Raw genomic sequence first — 19,943 nt, 5'->3', positions numbered from 1 at the left:
ATAGAGAAAAGATTAGTGGTTGCCAGGGGTTAGGGAAGGGTGGGTAGCAGGAGGGAGCCTTGTGGTGATGGTACAGTTTTCTCTCCTGATTGTGGCGGTAGTTACAGGAAGCTCTCTCTGTGCAGGCTATTTGTTCAGGAATCTTTTGCACTTTGCCATCCAAAAGGAAAGATAATGACAACCTGAAAACTTTCTGAGAACATTGTTACAATTGAAAAGTAGTTTTCACAGAAGATGCAGAAATTTGTTTTCTTGGAATTAATCATGACATGGAATCTACAGTATTGATCAAGGAGAATTACAGTTTAATTTCATATTCATACAGTATATGGACAATAAAAATTATTCCTTCTGATTCAATATGTTAAATGTTGGATCTCATCTGGATACATTAAAAAGTCATTCAACTTTTAAGAAGTATGTAGACGTGTGGCCTTTTATCAACTAGAAGATTTCCTATAATGTTGATTGGAAAATCATTCTGATAGCTATCCTTCTAAAATTTTAGGAGGTAAAAGATTTAAGATTGCTAAATGTTTTCCCTTTGACTTACTCTGGACTACCATTAGGAAACATGTAGTTCTGAAATAATTGTTCTCCAATTAAAGAAGGAGTTGGAAAGGACTTCTTACTTCAAGTCCTTTCCTGAAATATCAGTTTTTATAAATATCCATCTGTTTGGTTTATAATTTCCCTTATCATAATGGGTATGTAAACACACATCTCGGTTTTTAAATATGGGTTTTTTAAATAAATAATGCAGGATACACCTCTTGAATGTTCTCAATATATCATCGATTAAAATGATACTAATCTGTAGGAGGCAGATGCAAAACTTGGATAATAGAATTTTTGGCTAATTAAAAAAATACAATACATTAGTAAATTCTTTTAACAATTAAATTTCATTTCACAATTGTTTATTGTGATTAGTGATATATTTGAACATATCTTTACTACTGTCTTTATTTTGTTTTCTTTCCCTTTTTATAATTTTTCTTCTTGTTTTCTGCTGAATTGGTAAATGCCTTTACTCCATTAAATATTCTTCTGCTTATTTTGAAACTATAAATTACATTTCTATCTTTGCTGTTGTTACCCCTATATTTTTAACTATGTAACAATAAATTTTCATTAAAAATTTTAAGTTATTCTTTACCACCATTCTCCTAAACACACTGAGGGTCTTGGCAAGATTTAGCCACTTACAGAACAACTCCTGAAATTATTATTATATAGAGTTTTAGTTTCTCCTCTTTTTTTTAAGTAAAAAAGTTAATTATTGCAGTCAGTGGTTAATTAAGATATATCCACTTATTTTGTCAATTTCTTTGCTTATTATTATTTCTTTCATCCAATATCTTCCCAGCCCACCTAGTTCAAACCTCATTCTTACTAGCTGGGAGGCATTAATATTTCTGTACCTCAGTTTCCTCACTTTAAAATGAGGTTAAAAATTTATCTACCTCATAGTATTATTGTGAGGATTAAAAATAGTTGATACATGTAAAGTGTTAGCTATTGTTATAATTATTATTATGAGGCTCTTTTCTTTTTTTTTTTTTTTTAAATTTACTTATTTATTTATTTATTTTTGGCTGTGTTGGGTCTTCGTTTCTGTGCGAGGGCTTTCTCTAGTTGTGGCAAGCGGGGGCCTCTCTTCATCGCGGTGCGCGGGCCTCTCACTACTGCGGCCTCTCTTGTTGCGGAGCACAGGCTCCAGACGCGCAGGCTCAGTAGTTGTGGCTCACGGGCCTAGTTGCTCCGCGGCATGTGGGATCCTCCCAGACCAGGGCTCGAACCCGTGTCTCCTGCATTGGCAGGCGGATTCTCAACCACTGCACCACCAGGGAAGCCCAAGGCTCTTTTCTTTAAATTCAAGTTAATCCTTTAATGGATCTACGAGGGGTAAACTTCCCATGGGTGAAATATCTTTATTTTGTCTCTCTTTTGAATGCTAGTTTAGTTTTGGCATGAGAATCTAGCTAGATGGGAAATTATTTTCCTTCAGCAGTCTGGATAATTATTTCATCTATCAATGCTGATGAGAAGTGGGCTGCCAGCCCAGCTGTTATTCTTCTGTAGGCAACCTGTCTTTTTTCTCTGGTAGCTTTTAGGATTGTTCTATTTGCCCTTGATGTTTTTACAGTTTTCCTACAATATGGATTTATTTTTATTTATGCTGTGAACTTTCAGCCTGAGGACATGTCTTCAATCCTGGAAATTTCGCAGTCTCATCTTTTCAAATGTTGTTCCTGTCTTTGTCTTTCATCTATTTTCCCCCTGGAACTCCTAAATATTTGTTTTGGAGCTTCTCCATCTATTATTCATGACTCTTTAACTTCTCTTAAGTAGTTTTTGTCTCCAGGTGCTGCATTTTGTGTGAATTTCTCGGCACTTTTTTCCAACTCTCCCTTTGGCTGATTTCAATCTAGACTATCCCATCTATTGAGATTTTTAATTTCAAAGAGTGCCTTTTTCCAAAATTCCTAATCAGTTCTTTTTCATATCTACGTGTTCTTGAGGATGTTCATTATTGCTGGTGGTGGTAGTTTCTATAAATAACTACTCAGTTGTGTAAATATCCGTAGCCATGCAGTGAGGTAAGGAAAATTCAGGACCTTGACCAGCTAAATCTTCAGGAGGGTGAATGCCTTAAATTCATTCTATTTTATTTAGCTATAATTTTCATGAACCAAGTGCCTATTTTATGTAAAAATTACTCCACTGCAATGACAAGGATTCTTAAAATGTCTTATTTTCTACTTAGCTCCCTATTTCATCAAGCTCAGGGAATCAAAAATGTGTCTGCAACAAAAATACTCACACTGCACACAAATTCCCAGGAAAATCAAACTGAAGGGTAACAGGCATGCAAAAATACAGTACCCCCTCCCTTTTTTTTTTTAACGGATTCCTTATTTCTTCTCAGGCAGTGCAATGGGCCCAGGTTAATTTGCCTGGCTCACAGAGGACAGTAATTAGGAGCCCAACGGATTCAGAACATTACTGGCTTAGGCACGATTTTGACAACCTGTCTCCGAACTCCCTTTGGAAAGCCCAGCAAACTCATTCTTCTATGCAAAGGCATCCAACTTTTCAGAGAATCAGAAGGAATGTTAGGAAACATTTTCCTTGCCAAGAGGATACTAGCACCGAAGCATTTACTCACTGGTCCCTTTCAGTCTGCAAAATACAGCCAGTTGTCCTGGATGAGCTTTACTGTCTCCCAAGGGTAAAATGGTTTTAAGCTAGGACACTTTATTAATTCTGTTTCTTCAGGAGTTCAGCCTGAAAGTGTCCCTTTTATCTCAAAGGACTCTAAAGCCTTCAAAAAGTTCTGTGCTGGATGATAGCTCCTCGTGAAGATCAGCCTCCTCTGAAGTGCTGGTCTGGACTGAATCTCAAATCTAATATCGATTCTAACTAAATATGCTGTGGGGTTGGTTAGAGTCACTGAACAATGGGCAAGGAAAGCTTTCGTTTTCAACTTTTTGTACATGGTATTAGCTATGTTAGCATTTGTGCTTTCAAATAAGTTTTTAACGTCTGTTTTTTTTTAAGGAAATGAATGTAACTATTGCATATCTTTATACTTAAAACAAAAAAGATGTATATTATTACTTTAACCCTTATTACTATCCTGTTTTATGGCTGTAGCAGTGTTTACAACATGAAATGCAAGAGCCCCTGTGCTTATCCTTTCCTTTGTAAGTCCTTATATTCTCATATTCAGTTCCAAGTACCAAGTAGGGTAGATTTCTTGCTGATGAGTTTTATTTATGGGTGATTGTAGAATTTTAGATTTGGAAGATGATGTAGACACTAACGTTCTGATACAGATAGATAGGGTAACAAAGCACCAGTGAAGTCCAAATCAAGCAGTTAACTAGTATCAGGTCTAGGATTAGAACTTATGGTTCCTAACTCCTGGTCTAATGCCCATGAAGGCAGAAGGGTCTATAAATACATACAAATATTTGGTCCATTCAGAAACCACCTGAGATATCCCTTACACTTCATAGTGACTCTATTAATAGTATAAAAATTGTTACTTCTGACATGTTACAAACAAAATCAACAATCTCCTGGACCCATTATGGGGTACTTAAGAACTTTTTTTGAGGGCTTTGAAAGGCAAAGGAAGATAGCCAAAGGAGCTCTCTGCAAATGGGCAGCTTTCCCAGATAGCCCCAGAAGGAAAAAAGAACGAACAAATTAGTGAATCAGAGTTCTTTTAATAGTTCTATTATGATGTCTAATTGTGAGTGGACTTCATCACAAAGTTTAGCACTCTGGTTGACAATCTTGACTAAACCTGCACTCTTTCAAGACACTAAAATTCCATCAAACTCTTGTCCCTTAAATGAAGAGACACCTACAACACTCTGAGGTCATCATTCGTGCAAAACCATACTCAGAATCACAGAGATCACCATTACAGGTAGTATATTGCCAAATATTTAGTGTGTATCAAGCAATCTTTTTTTTTATTTTGGCTGCATTGGGTCTTTGTTGCTACGCATGGGCTTTCTCTAGCTATGGTGAGTGGGGGCTACTCTTTGTTGCAGAGAATGGGCTCGAGGCTTGCGGGCTTCAGTAGTTGCAACACGCGGGCTCAGTAGTTGCGGCACAAGGGGTTAGTTGCTCCGCGGCATGTGGGATCTTCTCGGATCAGGGCTCGAACCCGTGTCCCTTGCATTAACGGGTAGATTCTTAACCACTGTGCCACCAGGGAAGTCCCCAAGCAATCTTATTTAATCCATCTAGTAAACTGGTGTGGTAGATCTCATAATCGATATTGCCTCCATTTTATAAACAAAGAAACTGAGATTTAGACAAGTTATATGACTGGTCAGAGATCACGTAGCCAGTAACAGCAGGGCTGGGATTTGTACCCATGTGTCTCTGACTACAGAGTTTAGCTCCAAATCACTATAAGCTCAATTTTGTTACAGGTGGAAATGAGAGTTTATGAAAGAAGGTATTTCTATACCCCCTGTGCCTAGAACTGTGCCTGACACCTAATGGTACTTAGTAAATATTGGCCGGATACACAAAAGGATAAATTCACGAGGGTAAAAAGGACTGCCAGCATCTTCAAGTGGGTTTGTAAAGCTCCTACCAAATTTACAAGGTATGCTTGACCCAAGAAAGGTTTTCAAACAAGTCTTTGCTGTTACTTTGTTAGTCTCTCCCAAATTGCTTCAGAGGTGTCACAGTGTAAACTGCGAGCGTCCAAAGCTTTCTACTGTCTGTTTACTCTCAGCATGCTGTGCTGTTTAGTTGTAAACTGGTGAAGATACTATGTAGCAGGAAATATTTTTATCCCTGGAAAATAAATTTAGGGAATACGCCTTTTTTCAATCCTTGCTGTTCTTCAGTGTCTCTTAATGAATTTGCAAGAAGTATATTTTGAATGGTTAAGCATGGCCTCTTGAGTTGGCCTGGGCTGGAAGCCAGGCTCCATCCCTTATCAGCTGTGTGACTTTGGTAGATTTACCTCTGCCTCAGCTTCCTCATTCAGAAAATGCTAGAGTTGTGGGGAAAAATGAGTTAATTTATATCAGAAGCGTGGCCTAGTGCCCAATATATAGTATGCAATCTATAAATGTTAGCTGTTACTACATCAAAAGTATCTTGTTTCCTTCAGTGTATGGAAGGAAACCTCATTCATTCATCAACAAACAGGTATTGAGTACCTCCCAGGTGCCAGCCTCTGCTCCGCGTGCAGAAGATAGAGAAACAAAGTAATTGTCTGCTTTCATGGGCCTCACATCCCAGAAGGGGACACGGAAGATAAATAAAATAAGATGTACTGTGTGCCTGGTGGCAAAACATGACTCAAAAAAGGATAAGATGGTGGGGGAGGATTATTTCACACAGGTTGGCAAGGAAGGTCTCTGAGGGACACACCTGAGGGGAGTTAGCAAGACGCTATGGATACCTGGGAATAGAGCATTTCAAGAGAGGGAATTTCTGGCTTATTAAAACAAAGAAGAAGAAGGAAAAGAGGCAAGGAGGCCAGAAAGCAGAGTGAACAAGGAGTGGCAGGAGACAGAGCCAGTGAGGTAGAAGGAGCAGCCAGACCCTGCAGGAGCTTGCAGGCCACGGTGAGGACTTTGGATTTCACCCCAAATGAGAAGATTTGACTGACATATTTGAAAAGGAACAGTCAGGCTGCTGTGTGGATACTTGTCTGTAAAGGGGCAGGGGCAGAAGCAGGAAGACCAGTTAGGACACTGTTGCATTTGTCCAGGTGAGGGAAGACAGAGGTTTAGCCCATGATGGTAACAGGAGGAAAATAAGTAGTGGTCAGATTCTGGATATATTTTAAATGTGGCGCTGACATGGTTTGCTTTGGGCTGAATCTTAGGTGTGAGAGGAGGACGGTCAAGGATGACCCCAAGGTTTTTATTACCAAGGCACTGGTAGATTGATTTTGCCATTTCTTCTGTTACTGGGACACTGGAAAGGAAGAATATATTAGGACTCTCCAGAGAAACAGAACCAATAGCACGTGTGTATATATGTGTGTGTATATATATATACACACACATATATACATATATATACATGTATATATATATATATATAGAGAGAGAGAGAGAGAGAGATTTATTATTAGGAGCTGGTCCATGTGATTATGGAGGCTGACAGTTCCCAAGATCTGCAGGGTGAGTCGGCAAGCTGCAGGTCCAGGAGAGCTAATGGTGCAGTTCCAGTCCCAAGGCCAGCAGGCTCACGACCTAGGAAAAGCCAATGTGTTTCAGTTCCAGTGTGAAGGCAGGAGAAATCCAATGTCCCAGTTTGAAGGCAGTCAGGCAAGAGGAATTCTCTATTATTTGCAGTAGGGTCAGCCTTTTTGTTCTGCTCAGGCCTTCAACTGATTGAACGAGGCCCACCCACATTAGGGAGGGCAATCTGCTTCACTGTCTATTGATTTAAATGTTAATCTCATCCAAAAACAGTCTCACAGAAACACCCAGAATAATGTTTGACCAAATATCCAGGTACCCCGTGGCCCTATCAAGTTGACACATGAAATTTACTACTATGGAGGAGAAGCAGATTTGGAGAGGAAATCAAGAGTTTTGCTTTGGACATGTTAAGTTGGAGGTATTATTAGACCTCAAAGGAGAGATGTACTCAAGCAACTGGGTGCATAGACCTGTGTCCTTGAGATGCAGTACTTTTCTTTTCCCTGTGCATCCCATATGCAATCCTGATATGAAATTCCTTGTATTAACATCGACTTTAATTGATCCTGCCCTAGTTTTTAAGATTAAATGCTAATTTACCAACACTGATTTAGCTATATCAGAAAACGTATTTCTTAAGACATCATGGTTTCTCATTTTTCTGAACCCCTTCACCTTTGCTGTTTCATCTTTCTGGATGCCCTTTCCTCATCTGTCCATCTGGAAAATATTTTTTAAAGATTCATGAGATGATATCACCTATTCCTTGAATCTTTTCCGAAATCATTTAGGCAAACTTCAGACTACAGACACTCCCATTCTTCCTTCTCTTCAGATTCTCCTTCCTTTCCTTTCTCTATTGTTCTTTCTTTCTAGAAAATAGAAAGTTTTCATTTTCTCTCTTTATTATATAAGCATACAATTAAAGCAATAAAGAAAAGAATAAATGATAGTAGGAAGCACCTAAAATCCCAAAATAATGATGAATAACTAGCTTTCTAGAGTTTGCTAGATTTATATACACAAAATTACATAACTTTATAAAATAAGAGCATTTTTATAAACTGCTTTTGAAAATCAATTATATGTCATAAAGATTTTTAAATGTCAATCAATATAGCTGAATATGACTCATTTTTAACAGTTGCTTATTTGAGTATATGGATATAATATAGTTTTCCCATCCCCCAATAGTGGTTTTCACTTTTTTTTTGCTATGATAAGTAATGCGATAATTCATGTGTGCAATAATATATGAATCCTTTAAATTATTGCATATAATTCATTGTTTGGATATTATATAATTTATTTAGCCAGTCCCTAATTGATAGATATTTCAATTATAACACACACACACACACAGTTGAAAGAATGGAAGGAAGGAAGGAAGGAAGGGAGGGAGGAAAATGTAAGAAAAGGGAGAATTATTGGCTTATATAATTGAAACTTCTAGGGCATCTTGGCCGTAGGCCCACCTGGATTCAGGACAGAAATGGTGTCACGAGGACTCTCCATTTCTTGGCTCTGTTTTCCTCTGAGTTGGCTTTATTTTCAAATAGGCTTTGTCTTTGCTATATCAAAGCTGGCCCCAGGCAGCTCCAGGCATTTACGGTCCTTAACTTCCATGATTCCTGGAGGAGAAAAATGTTCCTTTTCTGGCATTTCCAGCAAAATTCCCAGAGAGAGCTTTAATTGGACCAGTCCGAGTCACACGTCCATCTTTGCATCAATCACTGTGGTCAAGAGGAAGGTGATCTGGGTGACCAACATGCCCCTGCAACCAGGGAACGTTCCGTCTCCCTGCCCCACTGCTAACTTCATGGGCTGAGAATGTAGGTAGGAGGGTTTGAAAAGCTATAAAGGTGTTCTGTTACCAGATGACATGTGCATGGTAATTGAGAAGCCAAAAGCAACAGTACTTAAGGAGATTAACATAGTTTAAAAAAAACAACAGTGCTTGTGTCAAAAAAAACCCAAAAGTTTTTAATGACTACAGATCTGTATAATGTCCATGGCTGGAACTTTATTTTAACCAACAGATGCCATGTTGCTTCTACTTTAAGGTTGGGTGACCCTGACCCTTGCCAATCAGCCTTTCCTTCTTGTCTTTTTGCAACATCTGTCAGTGACTAATCCACGGCTGGTGAGCAGAACTGGATCAATAAACTTCCCCTGTCTGAGCGGCCATCACTTCAGCCCTATGCCTCGTCTGTTCCTTATGGCACCTGAGGTATTACAGGCTTTTTCCTTCTCCCATGCTGAAGATTTTTCTTTAACAGAGAATTGGCAGGAGGGGATGCAGAAGAAATGAAAAGCGTGGCAGCCAAAGCTGAGACCTTTGTTTTAAATCTCACAGGCGCTAACTAATACACTGATCCTAAAATGGTCACATTTCACATTCGATGATTTTCTGGCCTCTCCAAAAGCCAACGTATAACCAGAGTCATGACTGGACCAAGGTATGTGGATGCCTGGATAGGTTAATCATTTGGTGGACCTTGAAATCACTTTGTTTGGCATTTACTCGAAGAAGAAACTGGGGGTAGCAAAAGAGGTTCCATCCTTAGTAGCTGTTCCCCCTCCGTAGTCCCAAACTTGTGTACCCCAATCAGTAAGACAAAACCCTTGTGGTACCAGGACATACGCTTCTTAGCAGGCAGATTATCCACCGTCTACCTTTGCGTGACTCTAGGGTCTCGCAAACCCCACCCCACCACTACACCAGGCAAATGATGCTAGCATGCCTTCTAAACATGCACAGTGCTCCCCCAATGTATTTCTAGACAATACGGTTTTCTCCACCTCGTCGCACACTTAGTTAGGTCATCCTTATACCTGCCCAGCTCAGAGAAAAGAAGAGAAATTTGAGGAAGCTGACATTAACAAGCGGATCACTAAATTTCGGAGCCAAAGTTAACCAATTCCGAGCCAATGTGAACCAGAATTTGGTGACATCAAGAAGAGTGAAATGATAGTATGTGTGTGATGGAGGACGAAGATTGGGTTGGGGAGAGAAGGAGAGTTTGCCAGCAAAACAAGATGAAACATAAAACTATTTTCAAACACTTTTTAGCTGTGGAACCTTTTCTTCAAAGGCAATCTTACTCCAATTTGAGTTGAGTTGAAGAGCGGCCAAGAACCAACCAACTCCTCTCCCCACCATGCCCAGCCCCTGAGGCCCCTCCCAGGGAATTCTTAGGGCTCAACGTGGCTTAAAAACTGCTGACCTAGACTGTCTACTAGAGTGACAGTGAAGAATGCAGTTTGCTCAAAGACAAACTGATGTTGCTTAGGCTTTGTTCCAGTGTTAAAAAGGGAGCGTTCAGCTGAGGAACAGGCAATATTAAACCATTAAGCAGATAGCTTTGGGCGATTTTTCATCAGACAATGAAAGTGATGTTTTGTATACTTAAACTGTTGTATCTTATTATTTTTTTACCTTTTGAATGGCATGAGTAGAACGGTAAACCTTCCCTTAATATTGGCTGTCATTCTAACTAAGCTTAGGTTAATCTAATGTTTTTTTCCAATCCCCTTCTCACAGGTTTTGTCTTAACTGTGACAAACCCATTCCTATGACTCCCTCAAACTCTGGTCAGTCAAGAGCTGACTACAATTATGTTAGCCTGTTGTATGATTTATCTTTCCTTCTCTCCACTAGATTATTAAGCTCCTCCGGGGAGGAAAATGTTTCTGTTCAAGTATGCATCCCTTGCGCCTAACGTAGGACTTGTCAATAGTCAATAAATATTTGCTGGATGGGTGACAATAGCAGCAACAGAAGGGCTCCAAGACACAACCACCACCACCAACAACAAAACACAAAGTTGAATTCAGACAGGTGCATAAGACAGAGGCTTTGGAGTTGATTTGGATATGAGTTATGTAAGCTCTTTAAGCCTCCATTTTCTCATCTGTAAAATGGGGATAATAAGATGGTGGAGTTACATCTCTCTCAAGTGTGTAGTTGTAATCACCTTAAAACCCTTACACCATCCATGAAGTGAAATAAATATGCATGGTGTATTACATTCCTCTACTGATTCTGAGCAACTTCCCTCCCTCCCTTTTTCATTTCTGAGCACAGAAGAAAGAGATGGAATATACATATACACACAAAACTGAGAGCATGTAGTTGAATTCATGTTAGAGCACATTTGGGACAATTCTAGTTTACATACCTCCTAGGGTTGTTGGGATTATTAAGTTGGTTAACACAGGAAAAGCCTTGCCTAATATCTGACCATGGCCATGGGTGTACAATAAACATGAGCCATTCCCCTTGCTGACAGACAGCTGATGCTCTGAGAGAATCTGTAAGAGGCTGGCTCTACTCCATTTGCCTTTCTTCCACCCCTGCACCTCTCTAAGCCAATTTACAGAATACCTCAAACCCCTGAGAAACAACATTTTGAAAAAACAAGCCACACCTGACTGTGATTTTCTTATATTGCATTCAGATCGTTTCTACAGAATGGTAGTGCAGTCTTCCTCTCCTCGGGACTACTGTTCAGGACTGGTCACAACTCCCTTTCCCATTTTGTAATTTTGGTAAACTGAACCGTTCACTCTTTCATTTACTCATGCTCCCTAACGCAGTTACGGAGCTCTGTCATGGCCAGGCCCTGTGTCAAGTCCAAAGACTAACAGAACACAAGCGAGAGATAGACAAGTAGATAGACAATTATAATATAATGTGATAGTGTAAGTGCCAAGACAGAGAACCGCACACAATTTTCAGAGCACCAAGAAGGTGACTAACCCAGAGCTGGGGCTGAGGGAAGCCTGGCCAAAGACAGCCTTCTGGAAGAATTTCTTCTTAGCTGAAACCCTCCTAAGCATTGTAGCAAGAGCCTTCTGTTAAAGTGAGATCTGGGTAAAAGTCAGTGATCTTAATTTCGTAGAAGCGTAGACCCTTAAAATTAGAAGGAACCTTAGGGACCTTCTTCTAATGTCGTGTTTCTTCAATAGTGTGTGTGCTCTGGGGGTCAGACAGCCTGGGTTCAAGTTCAGACTCTGCCACTGTTCATCTCTGGTTTGGGGAAAGTTCCTTAAGCTTTCTGTGCCTCAGTTTCTTCACCAGTGAAGTGGGGGCCTAATAACAGAACCTGCAATAGAGCAAGTTTTCAGTGACTGTTGACCATTAAAATTATATCCTAGGCTATTGCTGATCACCAGTAAATGTTTACTACAAAAAAGTACAATTTTTCAGTTCTTTATTTGTTAAATAATTGTTTTTGAAGTTAACAATTTGGCTGCTGATAGGCCTCAATAAATAAGAGATTTTATAAATATTTTCCCCAAATTTCAGAGGTCTTCAATGTCTTACATGGAAGCCAGACCTTGTTCAAGGCAGATGCCTTGTTATCTCAAACTACTTAGCACTGGGAATAGAGGTACATGTGAAACAGAACGAAAGGCTTTTAAAAAATTTGTCTGCCATGGACTTTAGATAACTTTCTCCTAATAACCATAAAACTCTTATATACATATTAAAATACATGAACAAGAAAATAAACCCCATTAATTCGCATTCCTCTCAAATTTATGACCTGGTCTAGAGCTAAGTAAACCCTTTTGTAATTAAAAAGTGAAAATTAATCACATAAACAGGGTCTTTTTTTTTTTTTTTTTTGGCTGAGTTGGGTCTTTGTTGCTGCGCGCGGGCTTTCTCTAGTTGCGGTGAGCGGGGGCTACTCTTCATTGCGGTGCACAGGCTTCTCACTGTGGTGGCTTCTCTTGTTGCGGAGCACGGGCTCTAGGAACACAGGCTTCAGTAGTTGCAGCATGCGGGCTCAGTAGTTGTGGTGTATGGGTTTAGTTGCTCTGCGGCATGTGGGATCTTCCCGGACCAGGTATTGAACCCGTGTCCCTTGCATTGGCAGGTGGATTCTTAACCACTGCGCCACCAGGGAAGTCCGTGTAAACAGCGTCTTGTTAGGAATATTTAAATACTTAAGGAAACAAACTTTTGAAACACCCTTTGTCCTTGGGGATGTCACCTACATACAATTGGTTTACTAGGTAGAAGGAGCTCATTAAAGTAGCTCTAAGAGGCCAGTAATTGTTAGACTAGACAGAGTGCATGCTTCAAAAGTTAAAAAACTCTAAATCTTTAAAGATGTTACATAGTTAGGATTTTCAGTTAAATAACTACTGACCTTTCCCCCTAATAAGGAGGTTTTATTATACAGAGATAGACATTAACATGACACTCAAAGTACTAATGCTGAAAAAGTCTAGTCAAATGCCCCCTTCTGGGATTTTTGCCTTTGTGTTGCTGCTTCCCTACTGCTTAAAGGTCAGAATTCAACATATCCAGTTAAGGTTAGGGAAGGGTCTTGAACCCTGGGTGCTAGTGATTCTGGCAAAGCAGATGGTAAGGGGAGTGTGGTCTTTGTCACAGACTACCTGCCCAGGCAATTGTGAACTTAAGTAGATTTACAACTGCCTTCGATATTTACTCTCTCCTACACAGAGCTTTCTAGAGTGTGTTTCATTCTGTGGGAGATAACAGGACTTTGGCACCGCTAGGCTAAACAAAGTTAAACATGCTTTGTTGACAGATTTCTTGCGGCCTTCCCCATGGTAATGAATCTTTGAGAGAGAGATGCAGTACAGATCATCTCCTAAACTTACTTGACTCAGAAACCTTTCTGGTGAAACATCTTATAGGACCAGGTTCTTCAGAACACGCTCTAGAAAACAGTGTACTAATACATCTGCTGCATTGCCAAAGTAAAAAGTGTAATCAGCTTGAATCCTTTCAATGGTAGCCTGGTCCCGAGGATAGAGTCTAGACTTCTGGATGGCCTTGCACGGTCTGGCTCTTGCTTTTCTCCCAGCCTCGGACTCATTTCTCATCACACCCTCTCACACTCACGCTCCTGTGAGAGGAAACGAGTGTGGATTTGCTGAAACAATAGGTCTCAGAGCCTCGCTCCACTCTTTCCTAGCTCCCCACTTCGTACCCCCGACCAACCTTAGCTTGGCTCACATCTACCCAGTTTTGAGCATGAGTTCTGGAGAAGCCTGCTTAGACCTCCAAGCATGCACTTGAGGCCTCTTTTACATGTTCCCATACCCACTTCATGTTAGTCCCGTATTAGTCCCTGCATCTACCGCCCTGAGTCTAGTTGGCCATCATTGAGGTTGGGACTGTGTTCTTCGTTTTTTTTCTCTTTATTGAAGTATAGTTGATTTACAATGTTGTGTTAGTTTCAAGTGTACAGCAAAGTGATTCAGTTATACATATATATGTATATATCTATATTCTTTTTTTTCAATTCTTTTCATTATAGTTTATTACAAGATATTGAATGTAGTCCCTGTGCTATATACAAGAGGTCCTGTGTTTGCCTATTTTATATGTGGTACTGTGCATCTGTTAATCTCATACTCCCAATTTATCCTTCCCCTCTCCTGCCCCTTTGGTAACCATAAGTTTGCTTTCTACAATACGTTTGTTTTCTGTCTGTGAGTCTGTCTCTGTATTGTAAATAAGTGCATTTGTACTATTTTTTAGATTCCACATAAAAGTGATATCATATGATATTTGTCTTTCTCTGTCTGACTTACTTCACTTGGTGGGATCATCTCCAGGTCCATAGGGACCGGGTTCTATACACTGTCATGCTGCACTCCCAGTGTCTACCACAGTGCCTGGCACAAAGCAGGCCATAACTATATTCGTGGAATTACTGAAGTGATAGCTCTCGTTAGACGGTTGAGGGCACACCCCACTGCTGCCAGTAATTCAGGACTGCCTGGGCCCACTCTGTGGGCACATATAAAGGTTTGCTTACCCGTAGGTGGGCAGCAGGGGATTCCTAGTCTCCCTTGGTCACCAAGTATTCTTTAGGGGACAATTAGGAAGCCAGTGCTATTTACTGATCCACATTAATAGGGCTGCAGAAGTGGCACATACACTGGAGTTTCTACACAGAGACCTCTTTCTTGACTCTGAGACACTGAGCCCTATCAGATGGACATGGGAGGATGTCGCAGAATTGACCTAAAGAACAGGGAATCGGGTTCAACTTCTTAGAACTGCCAGCTTTGGCTTAGAGGCAGAGCCTCAGGACCACCTGGCACAGGTACTTCTTCATCCAGCCCTTCTTCTCCTTGGCATCCAGGGAGATATCATCAAAGTCTCGGGATACAACCACGTAATTTCTTTCTCGTCACTGCTATGGCATCTCAGATTTCTTCGCCATTCTAGAGCAATAGCACTCATGATGTGTCCATTGCTCCCATCCGGAAGTTTGGCTTTGTAGCAGGCTCACGTAAAAAATAAAGATGGTCATGATACCAGAGTGCTTGGTAGGCAGAAGGGACTAAAATCGCTTCCCCAGAACATGGACTTCTCTAAGACTTTCAAGGAGTACTTTACGATGGTGACCAGCAAAGCTGGCAACCTTATAAGGAGATATCATGAGAATCTAGAAGTAACCAGTATAAAAGCCTTGGCTTCTTCTAAAGTCACTGGAGTAGATGAACATCTCTAACTCAGGGTAACTTGCCTATGTTGCTCAAGACTTAAGTCTTGTTCACTTCCTGCTTTTCTCTTCTAATCGTCCTGCACAGTTAGGATGGGGTTTCCGACCTCAAGTGTGTCACAGTGGAAGACTTACTGCACAGGTCAATTTCCTCAAAGACTCGCCCCCCCTTCCCCCCGCCCCCATTCGCCATCACACAGCTTCACCGTCCTTCTTTTCCCCACATTTCGGTCTTGGAGCTCATGGCTGCCACTCCCACTGTCTTGACGAGATACAAGATTGGTGCCTTGTGTGTGTGTGTATGTACATATACCCATGAACAGTCAGCCAGCTTTTCTTTGTGTGCTGTAGTCCACTCATGCACTAAACTCAGGCAGCAAACTATACTGTGGTTGTGCAAGAGTAGCTCCACTTGTCTTCGGGGAGCTCTGGGGTAAAGCCACAAAATGTGCCCCTCCACCTGCTCATCCCCCAAAGGGAAGGATGCAAATTCTTGTGTATTTTTGGCTTCCTTTCATCATAGGAGAGGTAAACAGCTCAACGGGAATGCATGTTGCTGCTATCGTTGGAATTTTTTTTTTTCAGAATGACCAACTCTCAGTGAAAAGTTAAATTCTGAGGCATAGGAAAAAAGCTAGAATTAGAACCCAAGTCTCCAGAAATGCTCAAGACCCTCAAACTTGCTGCCTCTGTAAATCAAATTGCAGTCTTGTATGGGTGATGTAGGTGCCACGGGGTAGGAGGAGGGGTAAGAATTAGACTCTAGTGCAGAGAGAGGAGAGTGAATGCAGAGTCATAGCTTCCTCTCTGCAGTGAAACCATATGTTTCCTGAATTAATAGAGATATTATTTAGTGAACATGTGCAATAGACAAAGGCCACTTCGTGATGTCTTTTTCTTAAAATTTCTTCTAATTTTCTCTATGTTTTTAGAATCAGAACTGACTTTTTGCTATAGAACTCAGTTTAATTTCCTAACAGACTTGAAGGAGGGGCAGTTAGTTATGATACACAAAGTTGTATGTTAACTAACTAGCCCTCTGAAGAAGTATGGCAACTTCAGTGAAAGATACTCTTTCACATTGGTTTCACTGCTTAGAGGTAACCTCACACCATGCCAGTCAAGATTTTGCTGCCCATTTTACCAGATAATCCAATGGATGTTAAAGATATAGTTCACCATATAGACCTGATTAATTGAAGAAAAATATAGCTTCTTATTGCTGACACTATGAGGTTAGAAATAGCATCCTATGCTAATCTGCAATGCCAAGAAATGAAGATGGTTTAAATCAGATCTCATGACTAATGCATGAGATCCGAAGTTCTTTTATTCCTGGCTATTTTAGAAAACTGAGGTGTATTTTTACCCAAAAAACTAATTCTATAAGATTTATTGAGGTAATACAAAATGCCTTATTATTAACAGCTCACAATCAAGATTTTTGTCCTACTAATGATCACAGAAACAGTTTCTCCATTTTAATTTTTTCGAAATTATGTATTTGCAATGGGTTAAGTCCAGATTCAAGGATATTATATTTGATCCTTAGTTGTTGTTAGTGGGGGGTTGTTTTTTTTTTGATACTCAATATCTGGGGAGATGACAGAAAGTTTAGATTACTTTCTGTGGTTGTTCTTCCATTTTAATTGTACTTATTGTGAACTCATTTAAACAGAAAGAAATATATCTAGCTATAAAGTATGCCTGGCATATTTGCTTGTTTTTGTTTTGGTTATGACAAACTGAAATACTGTGTTTTTCCTATAGCTCTAATCCATGAAATCTGCAATCTTTCCACTTGATTTACGAAGGACCCTTAATTACTGCTGTCATTAGCACCTAGTGTTCAAAACAGTATGTTAAAATGTACTGTTAGTCTCACCTCCAAGTCTCTGCTTGCTTTATTTTAATTTTTTTCCAAGGGTAAGTAAAACAATAATTGCCCTAATAGCAACAATCATTACGTACAGCGAATTAAATAATATTCCAAGTTTTTTGTTGCCTATTTCTTTTTGTTCATAATTTGGCATTTGTGTGTTAAGACTGGCCTAGAGTTTGAACAAGTGTCCACAAGCAGGGTTACTACTAGCGAGGACTTATTACCTGGGTTTTAAAAACAAGCCACTCATTTGCCTTTTTCTTTCTACATGGATAGGGATGACAGACAACTGCGAAGCTTCAATGTTTCCGCCTGGTCATGCACAGTTCTGCAATATAATGTATAAATGTATAACAACAACTTGGGATCACTTGATACCTCGTTTGGAATAAGGAAATTAAATCCAGCCAGGCGCGTCCCCACGGTCGTCCGCGCGCACACACATACACACATATACACAGGCGCGCGCGCGCGCGCGCGCACACACACACGCGCGCGCGCGTCAAAAGTTGATTCATTCCCGAGATCCCCCAGAATCTTTCTTTTTCTCTTTTCTGGCAGCGCCGGCTTCCCAGTCCGGGTGGCAGTGAGGTTGGGGGCGTGGGAGGGGCGGGGAGGACGAGCAGAGGGAGGCGGGAGCCGGGTGCCGGTGCGCGCCGCGCCCGCTCCTGCCGGCGGAGAGTCCGCGCCGGGTTTTGCGCCGTGTCCCCGGGCTTGTCTCACGGCCTCCAGCCGCCGCCGCTGCCGTGTTTACTGAGCTCGCGCGTCCTGATATCACTCCGCTGGCATGGAGGAGGAGGAGGAGGTGGAGGAGCGAGAGGAGGAGGAGGAGGCGGCGGCGGCGGCGAGCAGTTGATCATTGTGATGGTGGCAGGAGCAGCGGCGGCAGCGGCAGCCCAGCCGAGCGTTAGGGGCTGCTCTCCGCGCGGCGTTTTGCAAAGGACTTCACCGATCTACTTTTGCAGTCGCCTCGGACTGTCCATGTGTTTACTTCCCCCAGCCCGAGGATTCGATATCTAGGTTCCTGTGAAATGCAACTGAGCAGCCAAAGTACTTTGAGAACACGGGGCGGCATAAACACCAAAACTTTTTTTGTGGAAGGAAAATGCAATAAGCAAGCTTGCCGTTTTCCGATGCGGTGTGGAGTGAGTGTGTGTCGCGCGTGTCCGCACTGGAGGCATATGCTTGTGTGTGTACATGGGGTGTGTTTTTCGGTACGTAGGGAGAAAATGCTTGCCAACCACCGGAAATCTCCTGGAATTTATTAGAAAATAATGGATTATAAAAAGAAGGCAGGCGAAGAACGGATCTTCCCTTGAGTTGCAACCCGATTTGCTGCTGGCTCAGTTTGTTGTGATTCTTTTTGTTGATAGGTGTCTGTTGCTATTCTGATAACACCCCCCTTTTTTCCCCTCGAGCTTTACAGTTCAAAAAAAGGAAACAACAACAAAAAAACCACCCCAAAATCTCTCCCCCTTTTTTTCGCCCGGTCGGGATCGCTGTTTCCATCCATGTGCTTGCGTCTCCCCCGCGTTCCACTTAAACTATTTTAATCCTTGGACCCAAGGAGGAGGCTGATAGGGGGTGGATAAAAAAAGTTCTTCCAAAATAGTGTGCCCGGGGAGCAGGATGGGGGATTTCGCAGCCCCCGCTGCTGCCGCGAATGGCAGTAGTATTTGCATCAACAGTAGCCTGAACAGCAGCCTCGGCGGGGCCGGGATCGGTGTGAATAATACTCCCAATAGTACTCCCGCTGCTCCGAGTAGCAATCACCCCGCTGCCGGCTGCGGCGGCGGCGGCGGCGGCTCCGGGGGCCCCGGCGGCGGATCGGCGGCCGTCCCCAAGCACAGCACGGTGGTGGAGCGGCTCCGCCAGCGCATCGAGGGCTGCCGGCGGCACCACGTCAACTGCGAGAACAGGTACCAGCAGGCTCAGGTGGAGCAGCTGGAGCTGGAGCGCCGGGACACCGTGAGCCTCTACCAGCGGACCCTGGAGCAGAGGGCCAAGAAATCGGGCGCCGGCACGGGCAAGCAACAGCACCAGAGCAAACCCCAGCAAGATGCGGAGGCTGCCTCGGCGGAGCAGAGGAACCACACGCTGATCATGGTGAGGGCGCGCTGGCAGCGGGCACGGGGCGCGCGCGTGGGGGGGGGCGTGGAGCTTCTTCCACGGGGGGCACGGGGATCTGATTTGCACCGCGGGCGAAGCGGGCTGAAGCCGAAGGGTTAACGTCAACTTTTGTGAGGTAAAAGCTGCCGTCGCCGCTACCTGTTAATCTGTCAGGGTTGTCAGATTTGGGGAAGAGGGGGCGAGAGGGGGAGAAGCCAGTCACGACTGCGAGGGGCGGAGGGAGCCTGGAGGAGCGTCGGAGTGAGGCACTGGAAAAGTTTTACCCCCCTCTCCCTTTCTTAGATACCGATTTGAAAGAGTGAACCCAGAGTTGAGACCTCGCTCCTCCTCTTCACCGCTCCCCACCCCACCCCTCGCCTGGCCGCCTGGGCTCCCCAGACCGGTCCCCCTTCGCCCACCCCTCTCAGCACGTCCGCCGAGTGCAGGGAGAAATTGATGCTGTCGCAGATTCTGGGCGGGCACCAGGCCCTCGAACCTGGGGGGAGGAGGAGGAGGAAAGGAGATGCTCTCGCCTCCTCTCCCCAGCTCACCCTCTTTGGGCTGAGAAAGTCTGAGAGTTTTGTGAATGAACTTTGAGGTGGGTGAGAAGCAAGCGAAGGTGGCTGCGCGCGCGCGTCCACGAGAGCGCGCGCGGATGCGCTCCCTCGCAGCTCGAGACCCCGGGCTGGCCCGGCAGGTGGAGCGGCTCCGAGGGTCGCGGCACTCGCCGGGGCGGGAGGGGAGAGCGACGCC

The 19,943-nt window shown here is 42.7% G+C and overlaps 1 protein-coding gene across 4 annotated transcripts in view; it reads left to right on the top strand.

The window, feature by feature from the left end:
- Positions 1-19,943, top strand: part of MAML3 (mastermind like transcriptional coactivator 3) — a 615,614-nt gene that overhangs the window by 178,630 nt on the left and 417,041 nt on the right. For 2 of the 4 annotated variants that reach the window (XM_082463301.1, XM_082463300.1), the window contains exon 1: positions 8,053-19,187. The exons of the other annotated variants lie outside the window; for them this stretch is intronic. In XM_082463301.1, coding sequence (XP_082319427.1) covers positions 18,711-19,187 — 477 coding nt within the window. In that variant the 5' untranslated portion in view covers positions 8,053-18,710. Of the gene's footprint in view, positions 1-8,052; positions 19,188-19,943 lie in introns of those variants that run through there. 4 annotated transcript variants of the gene reach the window in all.

Source organism: Balaenoptera physalus, assembly GCF_965194825.1.
Source record: "Balaenoptera physalus genome assembly, chromosome: 5".
Lineage (NCBI taxonomy): Eukaryota > Metazoa > Chordata > Mammalia > Artiodactyla > Balaenopteridae > Balaenoptera > Balaenoptera physalus.
Note: the sequence above shows the minus strand (reverse complement) of the source record. Positions and strands in the feature narration are given on the sequence as shown.